At 40.3% G+C, this 26,243-nt stretch overlaps 1 protein-coding gene across 4 annotated transcripts in view; it reads right to left on the bottom strand.

The window, feature by feature from the left end:
- MBTPS2 (membrane bound transcription factor peptidase, site 2) overlaps window positions 1-25,728 on the bottom strand; it is a 40,875-nt gene extending 15,147 nt beyond the window's left edge. For all 4 annotated transcript variants that reach the window (XM_062603698.1, XM_062603699.1, XM_062603700.1 and 1 more), the window contains exons 1-8: window positions 25,531-25,728; window positions 20,189-20,337; window positions 18,358-18,496; window positions 14,380-14,483; window positions 10,944-11,071; window positions 7,154-7,272; window positions 5,834-6,014; window positions 88-182 (exon numbers count right to left, since the gene is read on the bottom strand). In XM_062603698.1, the coding sequence (XP_062459682.1) occupies window positions 88-182; window positions 5,834-6,014; window positions 7,154-7,272; window positions 10,944-11,071; window positions 14,380-14,483; window positions 18,358-18,496; window positions 20,189-20,337; window positions 25,531-25,605 (990 nt within the window). In that variant the 5' untranslated portion in view covers window positions 25,606-25,728. The remainder of the gene's footprint in view (window positions 1-87; window positions 183-5,833; window positions 6,015-7,153; window positions 7,273-10,943; window positions 11,072-14,379; window positions 14,484-18,357; window positions 18,497-20,188; window positions 20,338-25,530) is intronic.
- Between the last annotated feature and the right edge of the window lie 515 nt (window positions 25,729-26,243).

The raw sequence follows: 26,243 nt of genomic DNA, 5'->3' as shown, positions 1-26,243 counted from the left end.
GTATGCTGCATAAATGTTGGTAAATATTAGTAATTTAATTTATTTCATATAAAAAAGAAATAAAAATTAGCAGTTTACATAACCTACCAGTTGGCTGTCCAAGTTATTGCTATAGGAAAAGCAAATGTCTGTGAGGCTGTTGTTACTACAACATTCAACTGTGCCATCGAGTCTTCTATAGACTAAAGAACACAAAGAGCAAATGATGAACATTCTAGCAACTTCCTGAAAACAAATCAGTCTGCATCAAGTAAAACAATCATTCTGTGGCACTGAAGAATCATAGCAATTCACACAGCCTAGCTGTGGTTCAGTCATAACTAAGAATAAGCTTCACGACTTACATGTATGAATGTCACCTGATTTCACCATGTCACATACTGATTTTTTCATCTTAATAAATTCCCTTGAGATATTGGGGATCTACCACTGCAGTGTTCTAAGCTTGACAAGTTACAAAATACTTCTATCTGTTGCCCTCAACTTGCATTAAGGTTGCATTAAGACAATCTGTTAGCTGCTACTGTACCAATTTCACTGGCTGGCTGTGGAAACAACCAACACTCAAAATATCCTTATTAAAAAACATTAAAGCCTTTACAAGATTCAAATTTTGAAAGCTTTCTAAGCCTTGAATGCTGGAGCAGTGAATAGAATAGTTAGGGTTGGAAAGGACCTTAAGATCAAGTTCCACCCTCCCGACATGGGCAGGGACACCTCACACTAAACCATCTCACCCAAGGCCTCGTCCAACCTGGCCTTGAACACTGCCACGGATGGAACATTCACAACCTCCTTGGGCAACCCATTCCAGTGCCTCACCACCATAACAGGAAAGAATTTCCTCCTTATATCCAGTCTAAACTACCCCTGTTTAAGTTTGAACCCATTACCCCTTGTCCTACCACTACAGTCCCTAATGCAGAGTCCCTCCCCAGCATCCCTGTAGGCCCCCTTCGGTCTCCACGCAGCCTTCTCTTCTCCAGGCTGAACAGCCCCAACTTCCTCAGCCTGTCTTCATACGGGAGGTGCTCCAGTCCCCTGATCATCCTCCTGGCCCTCCTCTGGACTTGTTCCAACAGTTCCATGTCCTTTTTATGTTGAGGACACCAGAACTGCACACAATTCTCCAAGTGAGGTCTCACAAGAGCAGAGTAGAGGGGCAGGATCACCTCCTTTGACCTGCTGGTCACGCTCCTTTTGATGCAGCTCAGGATACAGTTGGCTTTCTGGGCTGCGAGCACACACTGAAGCCGGCCCATGTTCATTTTCTCATCAACCAACACCCCCAAGTCCTTGTCCTCAGGGCTGCTCTGAATCTCTTCTCTGCCCAACCTGTGCCTGTGCCTGGGATTGCTCCGACCCAGGTGTAGGACCTTGCACTTGGCATGGTTAAACTTCACGAGGTTGGCACCAGCCCACCTCACAAGCGTGTCAAGGTCCCTCTGGATGGCATTCCTTCCCTCCAGTGTATCAACCGAACCACACAGCTTGGTGTCATCGGCAAACTTGCTGAGGGTGTACTCAATCCCACTGTCCACGTCAGCGACAAAGATGTTGAACAAGACCGGTCCCAACACCGATCCCTGAGGGACACCACTTGTTACTGGTCTCCAGCCAGACATTGAGCCATTGACCACAACTCTTTGTGTGCGGCCATCCAGCCAGTTCTTTATCCACTGAGTGGTCCATCCATCAAATTGATGTCTCTCCAATTTAGAGACAAGGATGCTCTGTGGGACAGTGTCGAACGCTTTACACAAGTCCAGGTAGATGACGTCAACTGCTCTACCCCTGTCCATCAGTTCCGTAGCCCCATCATAGAAGGCCACCAAATTGGTCAGGCAGGATTTCCCCTTAGTGAAGCCATGCTGGCTGTCACCAAGCACCTCGTTGATTTTCATGTGCCTTAGCATGCCTTCCAGGAGAATCTGCTCCAAGATTTTGCCAGGCACAGAGGTAAGACTGACTGATCTGTAATTCCCTGGGTCATCCATTTTCCCCTTCTTGAAAATGGGGGTTATATTTCCCTTTTTCCAGTCATCGGGAACTTCACCTGACTGCCATGATTTCTCAAATATGATGGACAGTGTCTTAGCAATTTCATTCACCAGCTCCTTCAGGACCCCAGGTCCCATGCACTTGTGCACCTTCAGGTTCTTAAGATGGCATCAAACCAGATCCTCTCCTACAGTGGGCTCAAGGTCTTCATTCTCACAGTCCCTGCATCCACCTTCCAAGTCTTGGGTGGTTTGGTCAGAGCCTTTGCCAGTGAAGACCGAGGCAAAGAAGTCATTCAGAACCTCAGCCTTCTCCAAATCCTGTGTAGCCAGTTCTCCTGATAGCTTCTGGAGAGGGCCCACATCATCCCGAGTCTTTTACTTGCAATGTAGCTATAGAATCCCTTCCTGTTATCTTTCACATCCTTAGCCAAGTTTAATTCTAACCGGGCCTTAGATTTCCTAACCTGGTCCCCAGCTTCCCAGACAACATCCCTGTACTCTTCCCAGGCCACCTGTCCTTGCTTCCACCTTTTATAAGCCTCTTTTTTCAATTGAATTTTCCTCAGCGGCTCCATATCCATCCAAGGAGGTCTCCTGGCCCTCCTGCTGCACTTCCTTCTGGTTGGGATGCAACACTCCTGAGCTTGCAGCAGGTGATCCTTGAATATCAACCAACAGTCTTGGGCCCCTCTGCCCTCTAGAGCTATATCCCATGGAACCTTACTAAGCAGGCTCCTGAAGAGGCCAAAGTCTGCTCTCTTGAAGTCCAGGGCAGTGAGCTTGATGCACGCTCTTCTCACTGTCCTGAAGATCTCAAATTTGACCATCTCGTGATTGCTGCATCCAAGGCTGCCCTGGAGCGTCACATTTCCAACCAGCCCCTCCCTGTTGGTGAGCACGAGGTCAAGCAGGGCACCTCTCCTTGTCGGCTCCTCTATTATTTGCAGAAGGAAGTTGTCTTCTACACAGTTGAGGAACCTCCTGGATTGTTTGTGCTGGGCTGCGCTGTCCCTCCAACAGATGTCAGGGTGGTTGAAGTCCCCCATGAGAACAAGGTCCTGTGAGCGTGAGGCTTTTCCTATCTGTCTGTAGAGTGCTTCATCCGCAGGTTCTCCTTGATCAGGCGGTCTGTAACAGATCCCCACAGTAATGTCCCCCATCGCTGTTCTCCCTTTAACTCTGAACTCTGATCTACAAACTCTCTGTTAACTGCTCACATGTCCCCAGGCAGAGTTCCATGCTCTCCAGCCTACCCTTAACATAAATAGCAATTCTACCTTCCTGTCTGCCGGGCCTGTCTTTCCTAAAGAGCCTGTAACCTTCCATTCCAGCACTCCAGTCATAGGAGCCATCCCACCATGTTTCTGTGATGCCTGTTATATCATACCCCCGTAGACATGCACACATTTCTAATTCCTATTGTTTGTTCCCCATGCTACGGGCATTTGTACAGAGGCATCTGAGCCGAGCTCCAACTGAAGCCAGCTCATTGGCTGGAGTGGCTGAAATATCCGTACATCGCTCTAAGTATTTATTATAGGTGCTGGCAACTGACTGGGTGTGTTGGGATGGAATGATGCCTCCCTCCCCCACCACATCTAGTTTAAAGCTGCCTTGACCAGCCTGGCAAGCTTCCTACCAAAACTGCACACAGACCAGCTCCACCAGCTTCCAGTAGACCTGGCCTCCCATATAGAGTCCCGTGTTCTGAATACCCAAACCCTTGACTATGGCACCACTGTTCTAACCATTTATTAACCTTGCCAATCCTCCTAGCCTTTTTAAGGTCCTCCCCTTTATCCTGGAGAATTGATGAAAAGACTATCTGAGCTCCAGAGCCCCTTACCACCTCTCCCAGTGCTCTGTAGTCCTTCTTACTGTTCTCCGGGCTACTATCGATATCACTAGCACCCACATGGATAATTAGAAGTGGGTAATAGTCAGTGGGACTTACTAGAGCAGGCAGCCTCTCTGCAACATCCCTGATCTGAGCCTCTGGTAGGCAACACACCTCCCTTGAGAAAATACGTATTTTTGAACAGTGAATTACCATGAAACTAGTTTCCTTATGAACTACACTGAAAACATTTTTTTAATTTCACGAAGGACCTTGGGGCACTGTTTTCTGTCTAGCTGCATACTCAAATAGTTTACTCTCCATTTGTTTTATGGTCAAGTAGATAGGGTCCATTTGCTAGATACATTTTCACTGATATTCAGTATTTATGTCAAGTTGTGAACTGTCAAGATTTTGACAAATGACAGCTCCTAGAGATTGAACAGAGTTCACTTAATTTAGGAGGAATATTTCTCACTGCTGGAGGCTTTATGACTCTGAAAATGCAGACAGACTGGTCTGATTAGAATGCAGCAGTGGGACAGTGGGCTGCTAACACAGTACAGCAACCAAGCTTGCAAGCAATATTGAGTCTCCAGTATTAAGTTTCTAGTATTTCAACCTAACAAGACTAGTTCAGTTGCAGAATATGCAGTTTTATTATTCATAACTTTGAAATTGCATTTCAGAGAACAGCAGAATCAGAGCATCTACAGATGCCTACAGCATCTAAGAATTGATTCTTCCTTGCCATCCCTGTCCAGCTGAAAGCATGTGTCAAAGTTGCCCTCCTCTTGAGAAGGATAATCCAAACTGCTAGCTCTCCAAAAGCAGGATCTTACCCATACTTCACTAGTTTCCTGTTTAAATACTTATTTTTATCTTGTTTAAATATTCCAGTTGTAAGATTACTTTCCTTACATACTAGAAAGAAAGATAAATCACCTTTTTGGTCTCACAATGTAACCATAATGCATTAAAAACCATGGGTAGTCGAGCTGCCTTACTCCCTATTTACTTCAGCATGATGAAACAAACGCAGTGACAGTTTTAAAGCTCTGAAGAGCGTCATATAGATTTTGCTCAGTACAAACCAGACCTTACTATTTTCCTGAGAATGCAAAAGTTTGAAGCCTAGGCCAGCCATCAGCCACTTAAGACTCCCAAAAATTTCGCCCTATTTTCTCAGTAGCCCCTTGTCTTTGTAATTCAGTTTCCATGGATGCTTGCGTGAAACAAACTTTAGAGAGCTTTAGGGCACGTCACAAGACATTCAGCCAATTTAACTTGACTGCTCTTTTTTGTTCTACTAAATTTTTGTTTATAGTTCTGGTTTAGTTCAGTTCAGGGTTTTTTTGTTTCTAAGGGGTGAACTGTTACAGCAACAAGCACTCCAATGTATAAACGAAAAGAGAAGGAAACAGACTGACTTGCAGAAGCAATATGTGCAATCCAGACAAAACTAAGTTTATGGGCAAAGACACTGTTAGACTGAAGAAGCACATGAAACTTAAAACCCTCATAGTGAGACAGACCAGAGTAAGTGGCCATAATAAAGCACATCATTGGGTTAAGCCATACAATTTGTAATGTCATGCTGATCAAAGAAGTAAGGTAATATGTGGAATTTACATATGTAAAAAATCACTGAGTTGATCCATATAACTGAACTAAAAATAGAGGAGATAAATCTATTACTGCTAATAACCAAGTTATGCAGTATCTCAAAGAGGCAAATTTCATTATTCATGTCATAAAGGATGTTTGTATAGGGTGACTGGAAGACTAGAGAAATTCTTCTGTCTTCTACCTACTTCTTCCTCACTTTCAGGTTTCACAAAATAGAATGGCATATTGGTAAATGCTGAAGACAGGATAGCAGACTCAACTTAGGGGAAATCTGTCCTCACCAACATATCCTACATTCAAAACAGTCATCAAGACATGATAAAATTACAATATAAAATAATGAAGAGAGCACCTAAAGTCATACCTCTAGCTGGAAAACTTAATTGCTGTAGGGTGGCTGCACTTACACAGTAGCCAATCTGTGACTTCTCTGAAATGTCTCCCAGACAGGAATTCCAGTCTTCCACATTATAAACTGGGCAGTCTTGCAGATTAGTGACAAGGTCTCCCACAAAAAGACCTCTTGGTCCATTGGCAGGAGAATCCTGAGAAGAATGTCAAGTCGGTCATATTATTACAATTAAAACAACAAAGATTTTTTTACAGTTCTGCCAAATAGCCATGAAATCTTTAGGTTAAGACACTATTTCCAGAGAAAGAGAGTGCCTCAGGCTCCACTAGAACTGATTATTTCAACTTATGATAGAGCATTTCAAAACCAATATTACAATTAAATTACATATTATTACAATTAAATTATTGCAATTAAAACAACAAGGATTTTTTTACAGTTCTGCCAAATAGCCATGAAATCTTTAGGTTAAGACACTATTTCCAGAGAAAGAGAGTATCTCAGGCTCCACTAGAACTGATTATTTCAACTTATGATAGAGCATTTCAAAACCAGTATCCTCTACAAATAATAACTTTTTTAGTCCAAAGAAAAAGAAAAGGGCTAGTCTCCATGTGTTCCAGGGACCGATTCAAACTTGAGAAATTATTTTCATACAAGTTAATACACTGTGGTTTTTCCTACCATTTTAAGTTCAAGTAGCTTAAATTAATACACTGAATCTTTCAACACAGCAGGTTGAACCTATACTTTCAAGGGTATAAAGCATAATAAATGTCACTCTATCCTGAGTCATAGCAGTTCATTTTGAGATCCAAGGAAGACTGAATACTTTCAGCTGTGCTGTTCCAACTGTGCTATGTTTGATTTAGTCAGAAAAAAATCAGTCCTTTCCAGAATCGCAGCAGTCTCTCTCTACTTTGCTTTCAGCTGACCAAACAAGCAAGTAAATCAGGTCAAAATAATCTTTAACATTAAAACCAGATAGCAATAATTAGAGTGATAATGTAGTTTCCAGTAAATTTACTTGGTGCCAATACTGAAAAGAAGTTAAAATAAAACAAGCAAAACCAAAATAAGCCTGCAAACTCATCTCAAATGTCTAAACAGATTTTTAGTATGACGAATAGCCTATAATTATTCACGCCATGTTCCTTCATTTATTAATACTAAAACACATGTGACTGAGAAGGAAACGTCAAGCAGACAAAGAGCGCAATATATTAGACTCTGCAGAGTGCTGCACTGACCAAATCCGATTGTGATAATAAGAGACAGATACTCTCAGGTCACAAAGCACGCAATATGAAAACAGTAAAGATCTTTTCTTACCTCTGCAACCTCAGTGACAAGTGCCCCAACACCCGTGTAATAGAAAGGGAAAAGAATGGCTGGCAGCAGAAACAGAACCATGAAACTTGTAACACCAAGAACAAAATTATGCCACACTCCTGAAAAGAAGGAAAAAAATATTTTTTAAGTAAACAATAATAACAGAAAGGTGTCTTTGAAACACAAGTTTCTACAGTCACCTGCTAATCAACCTTCCTGAAATGATTACTGTAAGAATGGATGAAAAGTTAATTTTTGAACAGAGACATGAAAGAATACGTATGTTACTTTACAAACTTAAGTTTCTATGATGTCACTTTGTAGGGAATTTTTAGAGAAGCCTCTGAGCCCCTGAGAATTACACTGTCAGAAAAGAGGTTAAGTTTATTTTTAAGGTGTCATTCTACCATATTGGTATTTCATCATTTCACTACTTTTCTAAGTATGTAGTAGGTAGAGTATCCAGAAGAAAAACTGGGCTTCTGAATCAGTACTTCAACTATAGTTTCTATCTACAGTTTCTATCTACAGTTCTATCATAGATATTAAAACGTTAGTAGAATGAAATGTATTACTTGTCACCTCTTACCACAACAAACTGTTACATTTAAGAATCTTAATAACTGTTCATACATGTGAATAAATACTGTTTGTCCTGGTCTGCAAGATGTCTGAAATTTAGATGCAATTCAGTATTTTTCATGGTTATCTCCACTGCACCAATGAAAATAATTACATGTATATGCCAAACAAGTTTAGAAAATTATTTGAAAAAAGGCTTCTTCTACAAGAAAATCTGGACCTAAAACCACATCAAGAAACTGAGTTGTGCAATCAGCATTTCCCAACACATTATTCTGGGCAACATATTTGCAACTGCAATTTTTAAAGGACACTGCTCTCCATAGGAAGAAATGAACCAGTATCATAAGACGTGATTGGCTTCCTTCAACATCCAGTACTATATGGATTTTCTCATTTATTTTGTGTTTTTGGTCAAACAATTCATACGACCACTGCAGGAAAACTTTTCAGTGTTGAAGACTCCTTATTTCCTTTTTATAATGCTTCATCTTGTTAAGAGGGGTTTGAGTCAGTTCTACATTTACAGTGCAGTTACAAGACAGGAACTAAAGTAAATATAACCTATCTTGCACTGCACATAACACAGGAATCATAACATATGGCAGACTCTTATTTCCCCTGGTTATCTCTACCTGTCACCTGGTTGTCTTTTACATTTCTAATGCTGCAGAAACGAGAGACATTTCTGGAGTACTTTAAATACAGGGTTTTTGCCATTTGCCATAGTAGATGCTTCTTAATGTGATCTCCCTTTCTATAGCTTTTAATCATATCTCACTGAAAGGTAATCAGATAGATGAAAAGTTTCAGAAATCAGTTCTGTTTATCTTGCACACATATGTATATGCGTGCACCCACACAAGTGCAACAAACCCAGAAGTATTAGGTAAATGTGTTACCTTTTTTTTTCAGCTCAACAGCTTAACAAAGGATAAAAATCAAAGACCAAACCAAAATTCATTTGTAACAGCGTGGCCGCTATAGAGAGTAAACTGGAAAAAAACCCTTAAATAATAAAAAAATGAGGTGATGGAACTGCTAGGGGGTGACATGAATACTTTCAAACTGCTAGGAAAACATGGGCTTTAACACCATAATCTACACAGTTTGCTGTGTGGAATACAGGAGAAAAGTCTAATATAGAAAGGCTTCAAATTCATCCCAGGTGATCCACAGAAAAGAAACAGGCTTAAAATGAGAATAACTGTAGAGGCACACTGCTGTGTATACAAGCAATTTCATTTTGCTAAAACAGCCTCATCCTTGGATACCTAATTCCTCATATTTAAAAAGCGATACTTTACCCAGCCCTTAAAACAACTTAAAATAATGACTTTATTAATTATTAATAATTTTTTAAAAATTAAGTTTAAAAAATCTTTTAACTTTTTCCTGTTAAAGACAACACAAAATACATTACAAAGGATCTCAAAAATAGTACAAATGTTTGAATTATAAGAAAGTGCAGCACAGAAGCACTTTTTATCTACTGGTCATGGAATTAGTGCTAAAAATATCACAAGTCTTACAAGAACACTCATTCACTATTCTTGAACTCACGATGCCATCTGCTGTACAACAAATATACTCTTTAATCTCCAGAGTATAAATGGATTACAAAGGGAATATTCTGTGTCATTCTCCACTCTGTTTCTTTTACTTCGCTGCCATACAAAAGTCTGAAAACAAGCCTCTGGAAACTCAGATCTTCAGAACAGTGAGAACACGTTCATTCAACTGCTCTGACAATCAAAAAAAAACTGTGTCAAGTTTACCAAAGATCACATTTTATGATTATCAAGCATCCTAGTTATGAAACATATTTATCATTAGCTGTAAAAAAAACAAACCAAAACATATATGTGCTATACCTAACTGGTAACAAGCCACTCATGCCAAACCAGTATTGCAACATACTTGTTCCTACCTTGTATTCCCCTATATGGTTCCCCAAAAAACCTGAAAAATTATAGGTGTTCACTTGTCATCAAAAATATGCAAGCAATTATTTTGTTACACCTTATAATCTAATTTTTCTAGATGATTTCACAGCAATGTAGGTAAGCAACCCATTTTGAAAAATGGTATGTCTTCTCTTGCAGTTCTGCTCACAGTAGCTGGAAATGGAAACTGACACAGGGCATCATGGAAGTTACCCTATTGCAGTGAATGATTTTGGTTCATTAGGGTATTTGGAATATAGATATATTTACTTACCTAACTTTTATCATCATTTACTTGATTTACGAAAGCTTGAAAATATGCTTTCCTAATGGCTTCTGTATGCCCAGCCTAAACCCTTCTATATAATGTTTTAGTTACAATATTCAAGAAACAATGTTAATGTCTAAACATTACAACAGGCTGGCTGCTATCCTACTTCTCCAAGAACTAAACCAAGATGCTAATTTTTCTGTCTGTCTTTCAGTAATCTTGGAACCACATTTGTCTCTAGAAATCAGTAACATGTGGTTCAGGTAGGATAATACAGTCTCAGTCTAACTTTCCACAGCAACAGGGCTCTACTTCCCAGTAGCCAGAGACTTCAAAAACATCAAACCAAAACCACTTGGTGCTTATTTGGAGCTGTAAGCTGTGATTCTCTTTGGATGCTGGTGTTTTAGCCTTTATTTCCTCTTTGTGGCAACACCAAAACACAGTGACCTGTATAATAACATAATTCAAATGTCACTAAAAATCACTCACAATACTACTGAAAAAAAAACACATAATACATTGCTCCTATTGCAGAAAGTGGTAGTGTATTGCTCAAAGTTGTTCACCTGTGACAGCAAGTCATGTTCTCATACCACCGGTCTCCTGGCTGAGTATTTTCCAGCTTGCATGCTCCAAGATCTGCTACTTAGACCGTACAACACACAACTGGAATTTCTTATGCACAGCTAATCTGAATTAGATCTAGGATATATAGTAACATTTTTCATGACAGGAAACTGGTACTGATTTAAACTCCTAGAAACTGACATCTTTCTCCTTCAGAAAACAGCACAGTATGGACAGTAATGATCAAATGATTTTCTATAATTACAATGTAAGTTCAGAGCAGAAGGATCACCTTTAGGTAAATGCAAGCTTTTGTATTTCATTTCAAACCTTCAATTGTCCATCAAGAATTCACAAATAATGCCTTCAGAGTAAGTAACAGTGCTAAGCAAAGGTTTAGTAAAAAGGCACAAACTATTACCTGCACAAAATATCCTTAGTTGCTGGACTGGAGATATCAGTTGCAAGTGGGTTGTGAAGAGCTCAACAAATGCTCCAGGATAGACAACAAAGATAAAAATCCCAAATCCATTAAATCGTACTTGTTCTCTTAAGAAAACAAAATAACAATGAAGTGGTGTTACTGCAAACAAAATCAAAACTGAGAGATTCTACATAGCACGTATTTTTGATAATGAGAACAACTAAAATTATAACTAGAAAACATTTTTTCCGCAATACCAACAATTGAAAGATAATTAAACTACAGGATGTTTTCCACAGTAGTTGCCACTTTAAAGCAGCACACATTTGTGAGCCTAGTAAAAGATAAAGGATAAGTTCAACTTCTTTTCTGCCTCCTGGTAACAACACCACATAAAATACTTAAAAAAACCCCAAACAAACAACAACAAAAAAACCACCCAAAACCCTGAAACAAACTATTTTCACTTTAACATTTGGGGGATTTTTCTTTACTTGTAAAGAAATCGCAGCTTGCAGGATGCAGTTTCAAACTAATCAATGAAAAAGTATCTGGAAGAAGCAATTGCTTTCCTCTTAAAGGAACACTTGTTGATTTCTGGTATTTATAATTTCTGTTTCTCCTGAATGAAAGTCAGAGTAAATTGTAAACTATAAAAAAATGAGGGAAATTGTCACTTGATAAAATGAAAACAAGTCAGGAGGTTAAAAGGACAAATGCTATTTAAATATAAGCTGTATGGTTCGGTTCATATGCTGGAGGGAAGGAATGCCATCCAGAGGCACCTCGACACGCTTCTGAGGTGGGCTGATGCCAACCTCATGAAGTTTAACCATGCCAAGTGCAAGGTCCTACACCTGGGTCAGAGCAATCTCAGGCACAGCTACAGGTTGGGCAGAGAAGAGATTCAGAGCAGCCCTGAGGAGAAGGACTTGGGGGTGTTGGTCAATGAGAAAATGAACATGGGCCAGCTTCAGTGTGTGCTCGCAGCCCAGAAAGCCAACCGTATCCTGGGCTGCATCAAAAGGAGCATGACCAGCAGGTCGAAGGAGGTGATCCTGCCCCTCTACTCTGCTCTTGTGAGACCTCACTTGGAGAATTGTGTGCAGTTCTGGTGTCCTCAACATAAAAAGGACATGGAACTGTTGGAACAAGTCCAGAGGAGGGCCAGGAGGATGATCAGGGGACTGGAGCACCTCCCGTATGAAGACAGGCTGAGAAAGTTGGGGCTGTTCAGCCTGGAGAAGAGAAGGCTGCGTGGAGACCTCCTAGCAGCCTTCCAGTATCTGAAGGGGGCATATAGGGATGCTGGGGATGGACTCTTCATTAGGGACTGTAGTGATAGAACAAGGGGTAACAGGTTCAAACTTAAACAGGGGAAGTTTAGATTAGATATAAGGAGGAAATTCTTTCCTGTTATGGTGGTGAGGCACTGGAATGGGTTGCCCAGGGAGGTTGTGAATGCTCCATCCCTGGCAGTGTTGAAAGGCCAGGCTGGACGAGGCCTTGGGTGAGATGGTTTAGTGTGAGGTGTCCCTGCCCATGTTGGGGGGGTAGAACTTGATCTTAAGGTCCTTTCCAACCCTAACTATTCTATGATTCTATGATTCTATATTAGTAGCTGACACTATCATACAGATAATATAAACATTTTTCAGAGGTTTTACAATTGCATTTAAATGGCACTTTTTGAAATAACTATATAAAGGTTTTATGAAGCTAGAAATTTCATAAGGCACCAATAGAGGCATGACAACCATATTCCAAGACAATTACATTCCAATTATTATTCCAAGACAATCACGTTCCAAGACAAAACAAGCACAGATCAGCTAATCTTGTATCTTTACAGGGACACTACACTGGGCATAGCATTTTATTTATTTACATTTATTTATTATGCATATACAATAAAGGAAGACAAAGAATTATACAAATTCATCAGAATGAAGTAATACATTAATTCCCTGGAGTTAACTCATCAGAGCTACCCATGCTACCAATTAATGCAGTCTAATGCCTATACATAATTTCATGACTTGGATAGGAAGTACAGAGGGAAGAAGAAAAAGGCTTTTTTGGCACAAGCCTTGACAAAGCTAAGGCTCAAATATTCTAAGCTCTTTAGTTCACAGCCAATACTACTGTGAACTAAGTTGGCAAAACTGTATTCAATTTCAGGGAGCCAAAGTGATTTGCCAAAATAATGGTATATGCCCACAGCATAGCTATTTAGTAAAGCCTAAACCCTGAGGACTGACTGTAACAGCAACACAGAGCCAGTGTGTGGTAGGATTGAAATAAAAAAAAACAGTCAAGCACAAAACAGCAGCGGCAATGTGCATTGAGCAAACAAATTTTTTCTCCTGGAAATAACTGGGAATAATTGTTTTGACAAAAACTTAACCCAAATGTGAACATCAATAGCCTTTGCTCAGGGTCTTGAATGAAGATATCACACCACTAAGGTATAAAAATTATTCATTCTACTTAAAAAGAGCTTTATAGTTACTCCTGGCTTATCTGCAGTTAGCCAGCAGCATGTGAAGGTACTCTGAAAGAAAGGAAATGTTGTTGCTTCTTCCTGTGATGGGATGAGCAAGAGCAAAAGCTTCATCCTCTACAGAAAAACCCTTGTATCAGGGGAAAAAAAGCTGAAAGACAAATAGAGCATGAAAAAACACAGAGGGTCCAAAACCACTCCCTTAACTGAAAACTTTTGGGGTTATAAAAACATAGTAATGTGTTAAAATGCAGTCATGACTTCTGTAAGAAGATTACAGAAACAACTTAGGGCTTTGTGCTCTTAATTATGTCCACGAGAAATGCAGAGAATATCTGAATACCAGTCTCGGCAACCACCACTTAACCTTCTAAAGTGTCATCTGACAGCAATGACTAACCATGTCAAATAACTTTTTTGTGAAGTAATCATCATAGTGAAGTGACACTAAAAATATCATCTTTGATCAAAATTAACACATCACTGAGATTAACGGGCAAATGACATTCAACTGAATCACTGCTTCAGCCTCTTCATATGCTACTCCAAAAGCTATGTTTAAACAAATAAATTTAAAACCTATTTTAAAGTACCATTGTGTAATAACACATGGGTCCACTTCAAGGGCTACAGCTGCAGAAATGTAATTGCTGTGTGAAAAGCAACACTTAAAAGAAGTAATCTTTTAAACCTGATGCAGTGTGGTATAACTGCAATGTAGAAGTCCTTTCATATCTGTAGAATAGACACTGTATCAAAACTCTATCCTTACTAAACACCCAAACTTAAAATCTAAGAAAGATATGAAATACAGAATAAACAGACTCTTTAGATAAACTGAAGCAGTGCTAACAACATTCACCTGCAAGTAAATGCTCTGGAATACTAAGCTTTGTTAGCACATAGCAAGAGAAAAGTAATTTGTATTACCGAATAGCTGCCACCCCATGGCCGACTTCATGTATCACACCACTGATGAGGGTTGCAGAGAAGAAATAGGTCAGCTGGCTGACAGGCAAATTTACACCAGGCACCTGTTGATGTGGGCATGACAACAAAACAAAACACAGGAGGAAACTAAGAAGTACAAAGACAAATCATTCTGCCCCTAAACCTGCTTCTCTGAGCTTCTTCAGACCCGCAACGCAACAGGAGCTGTTTTCACACAGCACTGTCAGTTTGCACCACTTCTCACAATTTATTCAACATATTTTAAAATACATTAAATACATATTCTTTTGTTGAAGGTTGAAAAGTTCTCCAGGCACAAAAGCCTTCTCTCTGCATTACTTATTCCCAACAGTCCTGACCGAATGTGTTCTATTCTATATTAAGCTCACAAAGTTTATAGAAATGTACACAGACTTCTACTCAAATGAAACAGGCTTGGCAACTGTGAGCTTTAGTTTACAATTTTCTGTGGGCAGTCACGTAGCTATAGAGCAGATCCACCCTTCAAAAAGTAATAAAAATTGTATGTCACTTAAAACACTATGAGCCCTAAAAGTTCAAAAAATGAGCCTACAACTGGAGCTGCTGGTTTCTCTTCTCTCTCCCTATCCAAATCACACAACTATCTCAAATTTATAATGTTAAAAAAGGGCAAACTTGTCTACTGTTCAAGTTTTGGCAGTCTACAAATTTGGCTAAAATTTGGCAATTTACCTTTTTTTTTTTTTTAAGTCCTTCAGTGCACTCACTACTCATGAGACATCAACTGCTTCCAGACAGGTTTCAAAGCAGCCACGAGTCAAAGAATGAGGAGCCATACCCTCTTTCCTTCTTACAGACATTCCTCTTGCACAGTTCCCATTCCCACTCAGCTGCCATGCTGCAGTGGCATGGTAAGGCCACTTCTACTTCTTGCTCTGGAACAGTTATGTCTGCTTCACAGCAGTCCCTGCTTGTGGCAGAGCACACTCTACCAGAACTACTAAGAGCTGTTATGAACACAACCTGAATCGCAGTCCAGTGGCAGAAAAGAGATGCTATGTGCAAAAAATCTACCCTGTCAATAGGAGTCTCTAAAAACTACCCTTGTGGACAGAAAAGGCTCCAGATCCTGTTTGATTCTACCTTCATTCAGTCCTGCACATTCCACAATTATATGCGTTCACCTACCCATACAGCAGGACTCTACAATAGGTTGGTGAGACAATCTAGCTAAAAGAAATTCTTTAACAGACTGCTTTCAATACAGTTAAACAGAATCATTTCACAAATTCTGTCCAGAGTGCGATCATGACCAAGATACTTAACTGGCGCAACTATCATACCTCACTGTATGAAGACAGCTGCTCTTTGTTCATTAAGCATCCACTTAAATTACAGCATCAGCTGGTGGCACTAATGCTTCAGTTAACTTGCGTTGCTGTTCTGAGTACACAGGAGGACAGACAGCAAGAGTTGCCATTTTAATACTACCAAGACTGTAGCCTGTCAGAACACAGCACCAGCTGCCTTCAGACTTGCTAACTTGCTTTCAGACATGCTAACTCTCATGAAGGTTTCTGAAATCAACAGTGGTATAACTCAACACTGTCATCTTAGAGTTTACAGTCTTCTGAAAATTACTTTTAGTAAAAGAAGATCCTTTGCTAGTAACTGATCTGTGTTTTTTCCACTTCTGTCAATAGCCAACAAACACAGGAGGGGGGCAGCTGAAGAAAAAGAGCCCTGTTACCTACAGATGGGTATTTTAACTAAAATACAGGACTGAACAAACGAGGAAGGGTACAAAAATCTTAATCAATAAAACATAAGCATAATTGTATCCCTCTCTCTCCATAGCTAAAGGCTAAACATATTTATGTCACAGGCAAAAGCTGAGTTAAAAAAAAAATAACACTTGTTTCAGGTTTTGTGGTGTTTTTTTTCAGGGGGGGGGTGTGGGTTGGTTTGGGGTATTTGGGCTTGTTTGGGTTTTTTTTTTGTTTGGTTTGGTTCTTTTTTGTTTGTTTGTTTGTTTTTAATGAGGGGGAGGGTCTGTTTGGTTGTTTTTAAGTAACTCGCTCTCCTCCAGGAAGTCAAATACACCTAACTAATATTTAATGAGGAGAAGACCCTCCTGATTTGTTCTTCACCTCTTTGCAATCACACATGGATCCCTTTATCGTGTCAATTTATGGTGGCATATTCCCTTCAAAAAGAATACTAAAACACTTTAAAGGCAGAATTATACAACTGTGACCATTCAGAAATCAAAGAATGAGGCAGGAAAGAAAGAGAACCACAATTCAAATTAGAAGTTACCTTATCCCTGTATATGACATTAAATTATCCCTATACATTACATCTTTTTCAGTGCCTGTCTGTCCTTGGTTTGAATGCAATGATATTGCTAGTAAGCAGTAACTGAGGAATCAATTCCATATTGAAACTGTGAGCATTACCCTGTATTTTTGCTTTCATAGTTCCAGTTCACCCCAGGTTAATTCCAAAGGCTCATCTTTACTTTGGTGGCCTCTAGGTTATTTTCTTCTAAGAGCAATATATTGCAACTGACCACTTTAGTGTCAGAAAAGTGGATAGATCTATGATCTCAGAAAATGAAGATGTAAGGGAGGTTTGTCTTACTCCAGAGTGTAATAGACTTACTGCTTAGGATAGACCCTGTTGGCATGTAAATTAAAAATTTTCTGTCTCATGTTCAACTTGTGTTCTACTGGACACACAGACTGCCCACTCCTGTCTGCTTCTGGAGATAATGCAGAAGCAGGCTGCGGGCTAGGTAACTGCAGTGGCACTACCAGCACCAGCAATTCTCTCCCAGATCTTGTTACCTGCTTTTGGCAACACATAACTGCATTTGCTATATTCACCCTCCATATGTGAAACAGACCCAAACCACTCCAGAGGTACTGAGTTTATGGCATAATGATCAGGCTTCCTGCACTCGTGTAACTTTTTAAGTCTAGCTGCCCACATTAAGTTTAGCACTTATGGGAAAGTCTATCATGGCAGCACACAATACCCAACTTTTGTTCACTAGAAAAACTGAGTACTTAGAATAAAATGGCTGGGTATGTCTGCTTTAAGCCATGCAACAGAACACAGAAGGCACAGAAATCTCACAGGACTGTGTTTTTGATAATGACCATACATTCTGGCCAGATAGCACTCCTGGGGAAATGAGGGTGACTAGGATTACTTCTAAAAGGTTAAAACTGCTGTAGGACAATGTTAGTTCTTCCTTCACTGCCTTGTGCACAGATAAAAAAGGCAGTATTTGCAATCTCTTCCATTCTGTGAAATACTTTCCTTTCTGAAATGATACAATATATTGTCAAGAATCAGAAATCCATTAAAAAATTAAATACACTATTATTAGGCCTTTGCCTAGATACTGCCAGCACTTCAATTTTACACTGCAAATTAGGGCATAACTCCTTGAAGAATCAAAAAATATGCCATCTCCTCACTAATAAATATTTGCTTCCATTCTCACATAAAGCTCTTTATACTTCTTTCCTTTTCCACTGATGTTTTGTATTGTAACAGAGGAAATTGAAAACCTCTCTTCTTGTGGAATAGGGCTGTGCTTTGCAAACTTTACGGCCACCAGTGCCTCTACATTGCACAACCCAGAGGAGGTAAATTCTTAGCTCTGTTTTGTATTCTTAGTACTATGATAATTTAAGGGGTTTTCAAAATTACTAGCCCATTCTCACTCTTGAGAATTTTTAATATAAACTCTTAAACATGTTTGCCTTCATTCCTCTTCCCGTCTTTTCCGACCTCCACTCCCCATTCCCAAGGCTGGTAACAAACCAACAAACTTTTGCGTAAATGACTATCAGGAGTTAGGTTATTCTTGTATGGGAGGATTTAAGCATCACACACCCCTTAAGAAGCTGGTTAAGATCAGTTCACAACACTCAAATAAAGACCTGAGGCAAGAACACTTACCACAACTTGCAGCATACGATCATTCTGGGCTTTCGGTGCCTCCGTGAGCATCTGTGTCAGTGTTTGCATCAGTGTCTTTCCAAGAAGAACAACAGAGCCAAACATGGCAACTATGCCAAACACCATTCCTATGCTGAACCTACAGAGACAAGCAAATAGTTTAGCAATGTACAGCCCTAAGAAGATAGGGTATATTCTCTGGATATGTAACTGCTTTAGCACAACTCAGCACACCAAACTTACAGGGCAATACTTTTCTGATGCTACTACCATTCATGTTATCAACAATCCAGTACAAAAATATTTGCTAGTAACACTAACAACATATACTATTTTTCTTGTTTAACAAATGTTTTGCATCCAAACCATATCCTGATTGTCAAATATTTTTATGTTGGCTTTACGCATTCTAAATTTTTAAGTTACCCAATACATGTAACTTGCCATTAGCTACTAATACAAAAACATAAGCAAAAATGTGTTGTTTACCAATTTGCACCACCATCACATATTTAGAGACCTTGATGAAATGATGGGGTAGCATACATATTTATTTATGTAAGCTTTTCCAATAAATTTTGCATCTTCTTCACAAACGATAAAAATGATGAAGAACAATAAATGAGACTTAATGTTTTTTAAAGAACAACAACTGAAAGGTACAATTCCAAGACCAGATTAAAATCAACTACTTAAAACACATTTTTCTTCTCACCAATTTATTTTTCATTACAATCAGCTTGAAAACCATTTCAATTTACAGCAGCCCACCTAGCAGTTAATTTTTATTTAGCAGTATTATTATTATTATTTTATGCTGTCCAATAATTGAAAGATCTGATAGCAATTATTTTCTAGCTAAAACACTTCAATTACCTACCAGTCCTTCTTCCTCTCACAATAACTGTTTTCTTATAATCCTTAATGAAGCCCACTGGGAATTAGTAGATCTATTTCAAGCAACATGTAGTTGTAATGTTAATCAACGAGAGTGGTGCAAACATTATACTGTAATAAATTACACACATTAAAAAATTGTGATTGATATAGAACTATTTCAGACTGAAATAGTAAAATCATTATGAGAGAAACCAGTATGAAGTAGACCTCTCTTTTTGTACTATGTCACTGAGGGTAGCAATACAGAAAATGGAAAGAAATTCAAACTTCACTCATTTTGTATTTTCAGAGCACATATAAACTAATGCTGGAAGGCAACTGAGCAGTAGTTTTTAAAACAGTCCAGGAGAACACATACTGACCAGCCTGCTTATTTACCCATACCCAGCAGTTTGTGCAATCTTAGCAGGGTTAGGTGCTGGTAGATAAAAGACAGAAGGTGAGCAACGTGCTTCTGAGCAGATATATTGCTGAATGTCTGGACAATGACTGACAACAGGGACATAACTATCTCTGAATACTTAGTATGCAACTGTACTGATGAGGGAAGAGTTCAGTGTTCAGTGATGGACAGATCTAGGATATGAGAAGCCGTTCTCAGACCTACTTCTCTATGCAGTATTACATGTAATAGCTGTACTCTTAAGAACTATGTATAGTTCAAACCATAGGTAAAAATAGTTTACAGGTTTCTAGTTTTATAAAATCTCAAATTGCAACCTACATTACAGCTACGTATTTTTTAGCAGAGGAGAAAGACTTATATTGGCACAGTACAATTATGGCAACGATGCTACTTTGGTTTTACCATTAGCATAGTGAAATATCAATGTCTATCCATTCAACATTTAAGGCTCAGAAGTACAGGCATGGTAAAGTTGCTAACGCTGTATTTGACCAAAAAAAAAAAAAAAAAATCCTGAATTTATACCATAAATACAGAAATCTGGGTTTCCATCTTCCCCAGCTGTAAAACTGGCGGTTGAAGAGAGCTGTTTGCCATCGCATGCGAAAAGGAGAGATGCTCAAGCCGTATGTCAGCAGCCAGTCCTCATAAGATGCCTTCAGAGTGTTGGATGACTGCAAAACAACGGAAAATTAGTTTGACCAAAAGCTTCTAGAAAGATGATTTTTTTTTTACGTGACTAAGCAGTCACATTTATTTATATAAAAACAGATTTATAACTTCAGGTAAATGTCCTGCACATTATTTATATTTTGACATATAGGTAGGTGTAACATGAAATATGAAAAAAATGTAAATCACAACAGCTGGAGGATTGAGAGAGAGATCAGTTATCTAGCATTATTTGACAAACAAGGTCTTCGATCATCTTTCCTAGTGGTAAATTACTTTAACTGTCTGGTTACAAAGCTAAAGACTAAACTGTTTACGGCTTCAGCTAAAAAAAACTGGTTCCAATATTGGTGAGATATGGATCAGTATTGTGGATACCCTTTAGTAACGGTAAATAGGAGGTCTATTTTTCAAACACAAACACTATGCCTAAAGAGCCTGGAACATTTCATCATGCTAACAAAAAGCCAGAAAGAATTTAAAATTATCAACCTGTACTACAACAGAGATTTCACCGTGGTAACTTCCCAGCATTTCAAGATACTGCTAGAATGCCTTCCTACCTGTTCCAAAGATTTCTCTTTATGAGAAATATGACCTATAAACTATATGATTAATACTTATCTGCAGTATTATCTCATATTATAGACCAACAGACATACTTTCACAATTGTTACTTTGCATTATGTGGCGCTTGCATTCTCAATAGGCTTTCCTCAGCCTGCTTCATGGAAGTTAGTATCAGAAACCCAGCTGGAGGAATGCTTTCCTTGGAGGTGGAAGAGAAACTCATAGCTCAGGAAAAGCTCAAAGCTCAAGAGGCTATGAGCCTTCTGACTTTGGGCGGTTCCCAAGGCAGGAGTGTCTCTGACATAATCCAGACAAGTCTTTGGAGCTGTCCGAACTGGAACACTGTTCCCAAACTTCCCTGTGAGCAGCAGCACCTACTGAAGACATCAGGAATGTGTAGTTCACATCAGGCTCCCCTCTCCTCCCCCAAGAGTTACTTCACAAGTTTCTGGCTGTCATCTGTGGTTCTTAAAACAAATTTAGAACCTGCCAAGTTCCTTGCATTCCTCCTGTCCTGACACGGTGGTGGTGAGGAGTCAGGATCTCATCCTCCACAACTATATTCATAGCTTTTCTCATTTTGTTGAATTAATTAAAATGTAAACACTAAAAAATTATTTCAAGTAACAATTTTCCTAGGACACAACACCCATTTACTCAGGTCATTGTTCATGTATCACCTATTATACCATTTAATCCCTCTGGCTATGTATTTTTGTTATCATTTCCTTCTTCACCCTACTGATTTCAGCCACATTTTTGTTCAGTCAGCTGAGGGCACTGACAGAAATTTTCATTGTCATGTATTCTCTAGTCAACACTCCCCATGACACTAGTAAGTTTAGTGTTCACAATCAGATCAGCAGTTGCTAATCCAGCATTTGCTAACTTTAACAGAAGAGATCACAAAGATGATTAGATATGTACAATTAATAATATATAAGCCAAAGAAACAAAGAAAAAGACCTCCTCATATCATCTACCAGGTAACTATGAACAAAAATATGTATGACATTGGGTACGTATGTAGGACATTAGGTATGAAAACCTGTCTTTGGGAATTAAGTAAACACACCCTATTCATTCACACAGAGTCCAAGAAGAACCCCAAACAATCACATATTATTATAATAAAGCTAATCTGAAATATTGATGTGGCACTTTCAAAATGTGCTCCTTACCGCATGCAAAAACCACTTTTTCCCCTAGAAGAGCCACAAATTCATCCTTTCAAATTCATTCCAACCACATCACATCCACACTGTGTTAGCATAAACAAATTTGAAGTTTTCCATAAGAAATATTAAATTGACCATACATTTGCCAAACGGGGGAAAAAAAAAAAAAGGTACCAAAATTCATTTTCCGTTTTCCTCACAAGTTGTATAAATGGTATTCGTGATCAACATATGACTGCACACATTTGCAAAGTATATTTAAAATCTCTATGCAAGCTTTTGCTCCTTCTGTCCCGAGGCCATTAGGATCACCACATTACCACATACACTCTCACACCATGGTATGAGGTATGTTAGTATTTCATGTTTCATTTCAAACTTCCTTCACACAGGCCTTGGTTCTGCTTCTTTAAGTTGAATTTTAAGTGTCTGTCTTACATTTATTTTACTATAAAACTAATACTCTTTTTATTTATGCCAGCCTTCAAAATAACAAACATCTGCTAAATACTCCAGGAGCTCCATAAATATCTGCCAGCAAACAGGAGTCCTTAACATTCTTCTTTGCTGACAAACTCTGTTCAAGAGCTCTGAACCATTGCAGCTTCCTGACCTTAAAAGCTGAAGGCTAACCTTGACTGAATGCGTCTAATGCATCCTTTATTTCTCACAGCAGAAAGAGGGACAACCTTCTACCCTTTGCTCATTCCTGATCCTTCAGGCAGAATGAAACAGGATGATTTAGGATGCTGGAGAGCAAGAATTTAGGAGTCTGCCTGACTGACTCCCTTTTATAGAATCTAAGCTTCAATGGAAACTTTCATGGCAGTGTTTCAATGAAGAGCAACGAGACTGACTTAAAATTACAAGTCCCAGCTTGTTTTGGCAGAATTTTAGTTTGCTAACACAAAAGTATCTTGTAATGTAACTCTAGCAATATTATGTGAGTTTGTGCAAAAATGCATTTCTGGACACAGCTATGCCTTCTATGTTTTACACTTTCTGAAAGTCTGACTTCCTAACAAAATGTCTGAAGTCTGAACAAAATCAGTAAGGGTACAAACTAAGCAAGAGACATTGTACATTGAACAAGTTTACAGAATAAACATCAACTGTAAAGTTACAGCATGCATCCTTCCCTCGCCAAAAAAATCAGTGGGATCACACATGGAAAAGTACTTCTGTATTATTCTTCACTCACACTCTGGACATCCTTTTGGTGTAATTAAATTGTAAGTGATTTAAGGTTTAAACAGGGACTGCCTTTTGCTATGGTTGCTAGCAGCCTCGGGATATGAATGTGGTGGAAGATTTACAGTACCAGCAATAAAACAAGTAACTCCAAGCTCCCTAATTACGTAAATCTGGTTATTTAATTCAAATTCTACTTTGACTGTGGTGCTCACAGTGAAACCTATCAAGATGCACACACATGAGATCTACCTGTAAGTAGCCTAAGACTCAGCAGCTCCCACATAATTCCTGATGATTAACCTTTGTCAAGTTTACTTATAAGATCAAAAATTTTAACTCCTGGACAATCTTACTTGCTATAGCATTCCAGTCATTACCTCTGCTTTACCAACAAAAATCAGACACTAAGTTTTCTCCCCTGCTGCTGCTAAGCTCTATCAGAGGTTGTAACAAGAAAACCAGTGGCTGTTCTTACTTTAATGTCTAATGCTGAAAGATATCTTCAGAATCTCAGAGATACAAATGGGTTTCAGCATTGTGGCACAACAGGTCTGCTACTGGAGTTCAGCTCTTGCTTCCCACTTCATCAGACAAAGAGTTAACATCAAAAGAAAACCAGCCTGGTGTCTGACCTTTGTGGTGGTTTTCTTGTGTCTCACTACAGTCAGGAGCATGTTTCTCTGGTATCCGGTCAATCTTCTACTGTGTTTTGAAACGTCACATTTGTTTCCAAATAGCTAGTATAGGCTTGATGTAGCAAAATTTGAAAAATATTCAGATAAATTACTGTATTTTTTTTATTGTCATCTACAGACTAATATTTGGCAATTAATTGCTCACATTATCTACTGAGCTACATTTGCTCACTAAAACAATTAGCAGCAGGGGGAGCCGTGTATTTTTCCAAGTTCTCCCATCACCTAAAATTTCTTGCTTCTTCCTATAATTTAGAGGAGTGACAAAATAAAATGGTTTTTGCTTTGAAAACGCAAGGCCCTACCTGCACTTGGCAGAAACACATGCACCTTCTGGACTGTAATGTTATAGAAAAGAATTATAAATCAAACCTTTAATTTCGTCTCCTCACATTTAACCAGCATGCACGCTATTTTGCATACATACTTTGCAATTTCAAGATAAGATTAGAAATCTTATCTTTCAGGCTAAAAAAAACCAAACCAACCAATAAAAACCCCCACTCAATAAAATGTGTGCAATGCACCTATGCATCCCTAGATATAACGAATGATGTCCTGTTGGTGTGTTTTCTTTTCAAACCTTACCCTCCCCATCAGGAGGAAAAAGATGAGTCACACACAATTCTCTGAAGATTAAAGTTTATTTCTTAAAAAAAAAAAAAAAAAAAAATAATTGTATTGATCTCTGTCCCAAGTTGTTTGTTTTGGAGAGGTTTTTTTGTTTTCAGTAGAACTAAGGAAATTAAAAAGAAAAAAAAAAGTGCCTTAGTTACGCACAGGAATTTTAGAAAAGTAATAATTAATAATTATAAAACACACACTCTCGTAAATTAAGGGGTGCATATACAATAATACGTTAAATTCCAGAAAGCACGTTAAAGTGCCACAGAACTGTTTAAGCAGGAGACCAAACGCTGTCCTCCCTAGGGTTTCTCAGCTGTGGTTAACACTGGCCTGAAGGCCCCGCAGGCGGCTGGGAGGCGTTTTCGACCCCAGCGATGGGCGGAAGCAAAACACTACCTCTCCGGGGCGCCGCTACCAAGGCTACTCGCAGGGCCGAAGGGCCCCGTTCTTAGGGCAAGGGATGGCCCCAGGAGCCGGAGGAAGGACAGCAAGGCGTGAAGGTGTGAGCACAACCCTCTTGCCGACCGCAGCCTCCCCGGAGCTGCCCGGGGACTAGCCCGGCACCGGGCCAGAGCTGAGCGGGACGACCAGGGGAGGCCCCCACCCACCTTCCCTCCCCTTAGATTTGAACTGCAAGGAGGCCGTGCACCGCCAGCTCGGGCCTGCAGGGTTGAGCTGGGGAGCGGCAACTCCGCCTGGGTGTGAGGGTGAGAAGTGAGGGCCATGGCCAACCCTTGTGTTTCGGAGGGTGGGCGAGGCGAGGACGCCTCTCCCCGGTGGTGACTCTAGGCCTCGCCCGCGCCAAAGCAGAGGGGAGAGAGATGGGGCTACCGGTGCCTCTTTCCGGCCCCGGAGAGGGGTGAAGCGGTGCTCTTGCCCGGCGTGCCCGGGACCAAAGGCTCCCGTCCGGCCGTGGGTCCGCAGGCCTCACCTTGAGCAGCGTATCCACCAGGTAGATGGCGCACCAGCCCCCCAGCACGCACACCACCACCGGGATCGGGATCATCGTTGCAGCCTAAGCGGTAGCGGCGGCCGCCGTTCATGCGGAGCAGTCCCCGGAACTAAACCTCTCCCGGAACCTTTCTGTATCAGCTACATTGCCCGGTCGGACACTTCCGGGCACAGTCTCGTTCGAGGGCAGATGCGGGGTGACGTCACGGCGCAGGGGGAACAGAGCGCCTGCTCAGGGAGCCGGCCTGCCCATGCGCTGCCAGACTCGGGGCGGACTGCGCAGGCGTGGGTGGTTGGCAGCCGTGGGGCAGCCGTGGGGCAGCCGTGGGGCAGCCGTGGGGCAGCCGTGGGGCAGCCGTGGGGCAGCCGTGGGGCAGCCGTGGGGCAGCCGTGGGGCAGCCGTGGGGCAGCCGTGGGGCAGCCGTGGGGCAGGGGGCCCTCCGCCTGTCGCTGAATGAATGTGAGACGCTGAGGTGTGCGTCCGTCGAGGTGTAATGGTGTAAACGTGGTGGTTTTATGTGGCTTGTTGAATGGCAGAGGCGTTCGCAGGCGATGGAGCTCCCTGTGGCACTGCGAGCGGAGGAACTGGAGCTCTGTGGGAGAGCTGTACTGAACATGATGATTTACTCACCGCGGCAATAAAAGGGGGATTTAGGTGGTTGTCAGCTAAACGGGGGAATAAAGGTCGTTTAC

The sequence above is a fragment of the Pezoporus occidentalis genome, unplaced genomic scaffold (assembly GCF_034315485.1).
Source record: "Pezoporus occidentalis ecotype Australia unplaced genomic scaffold, CSIRO_AGI_Poc_V1 ctg81, whole genome shotgun sequence".
Taxonomy (NCBI): domain Eukaryota; kingdom Metazoa; phylum Chordata; class Aves; order Psittaciformes; family Psittacidae; genus Pezoporus; species Pezoporus occidentalis.
Note: the sequence above shows the minus strand (reverse complement) of the source record. Positions and strands in the feature narration are given on the sequence as shown.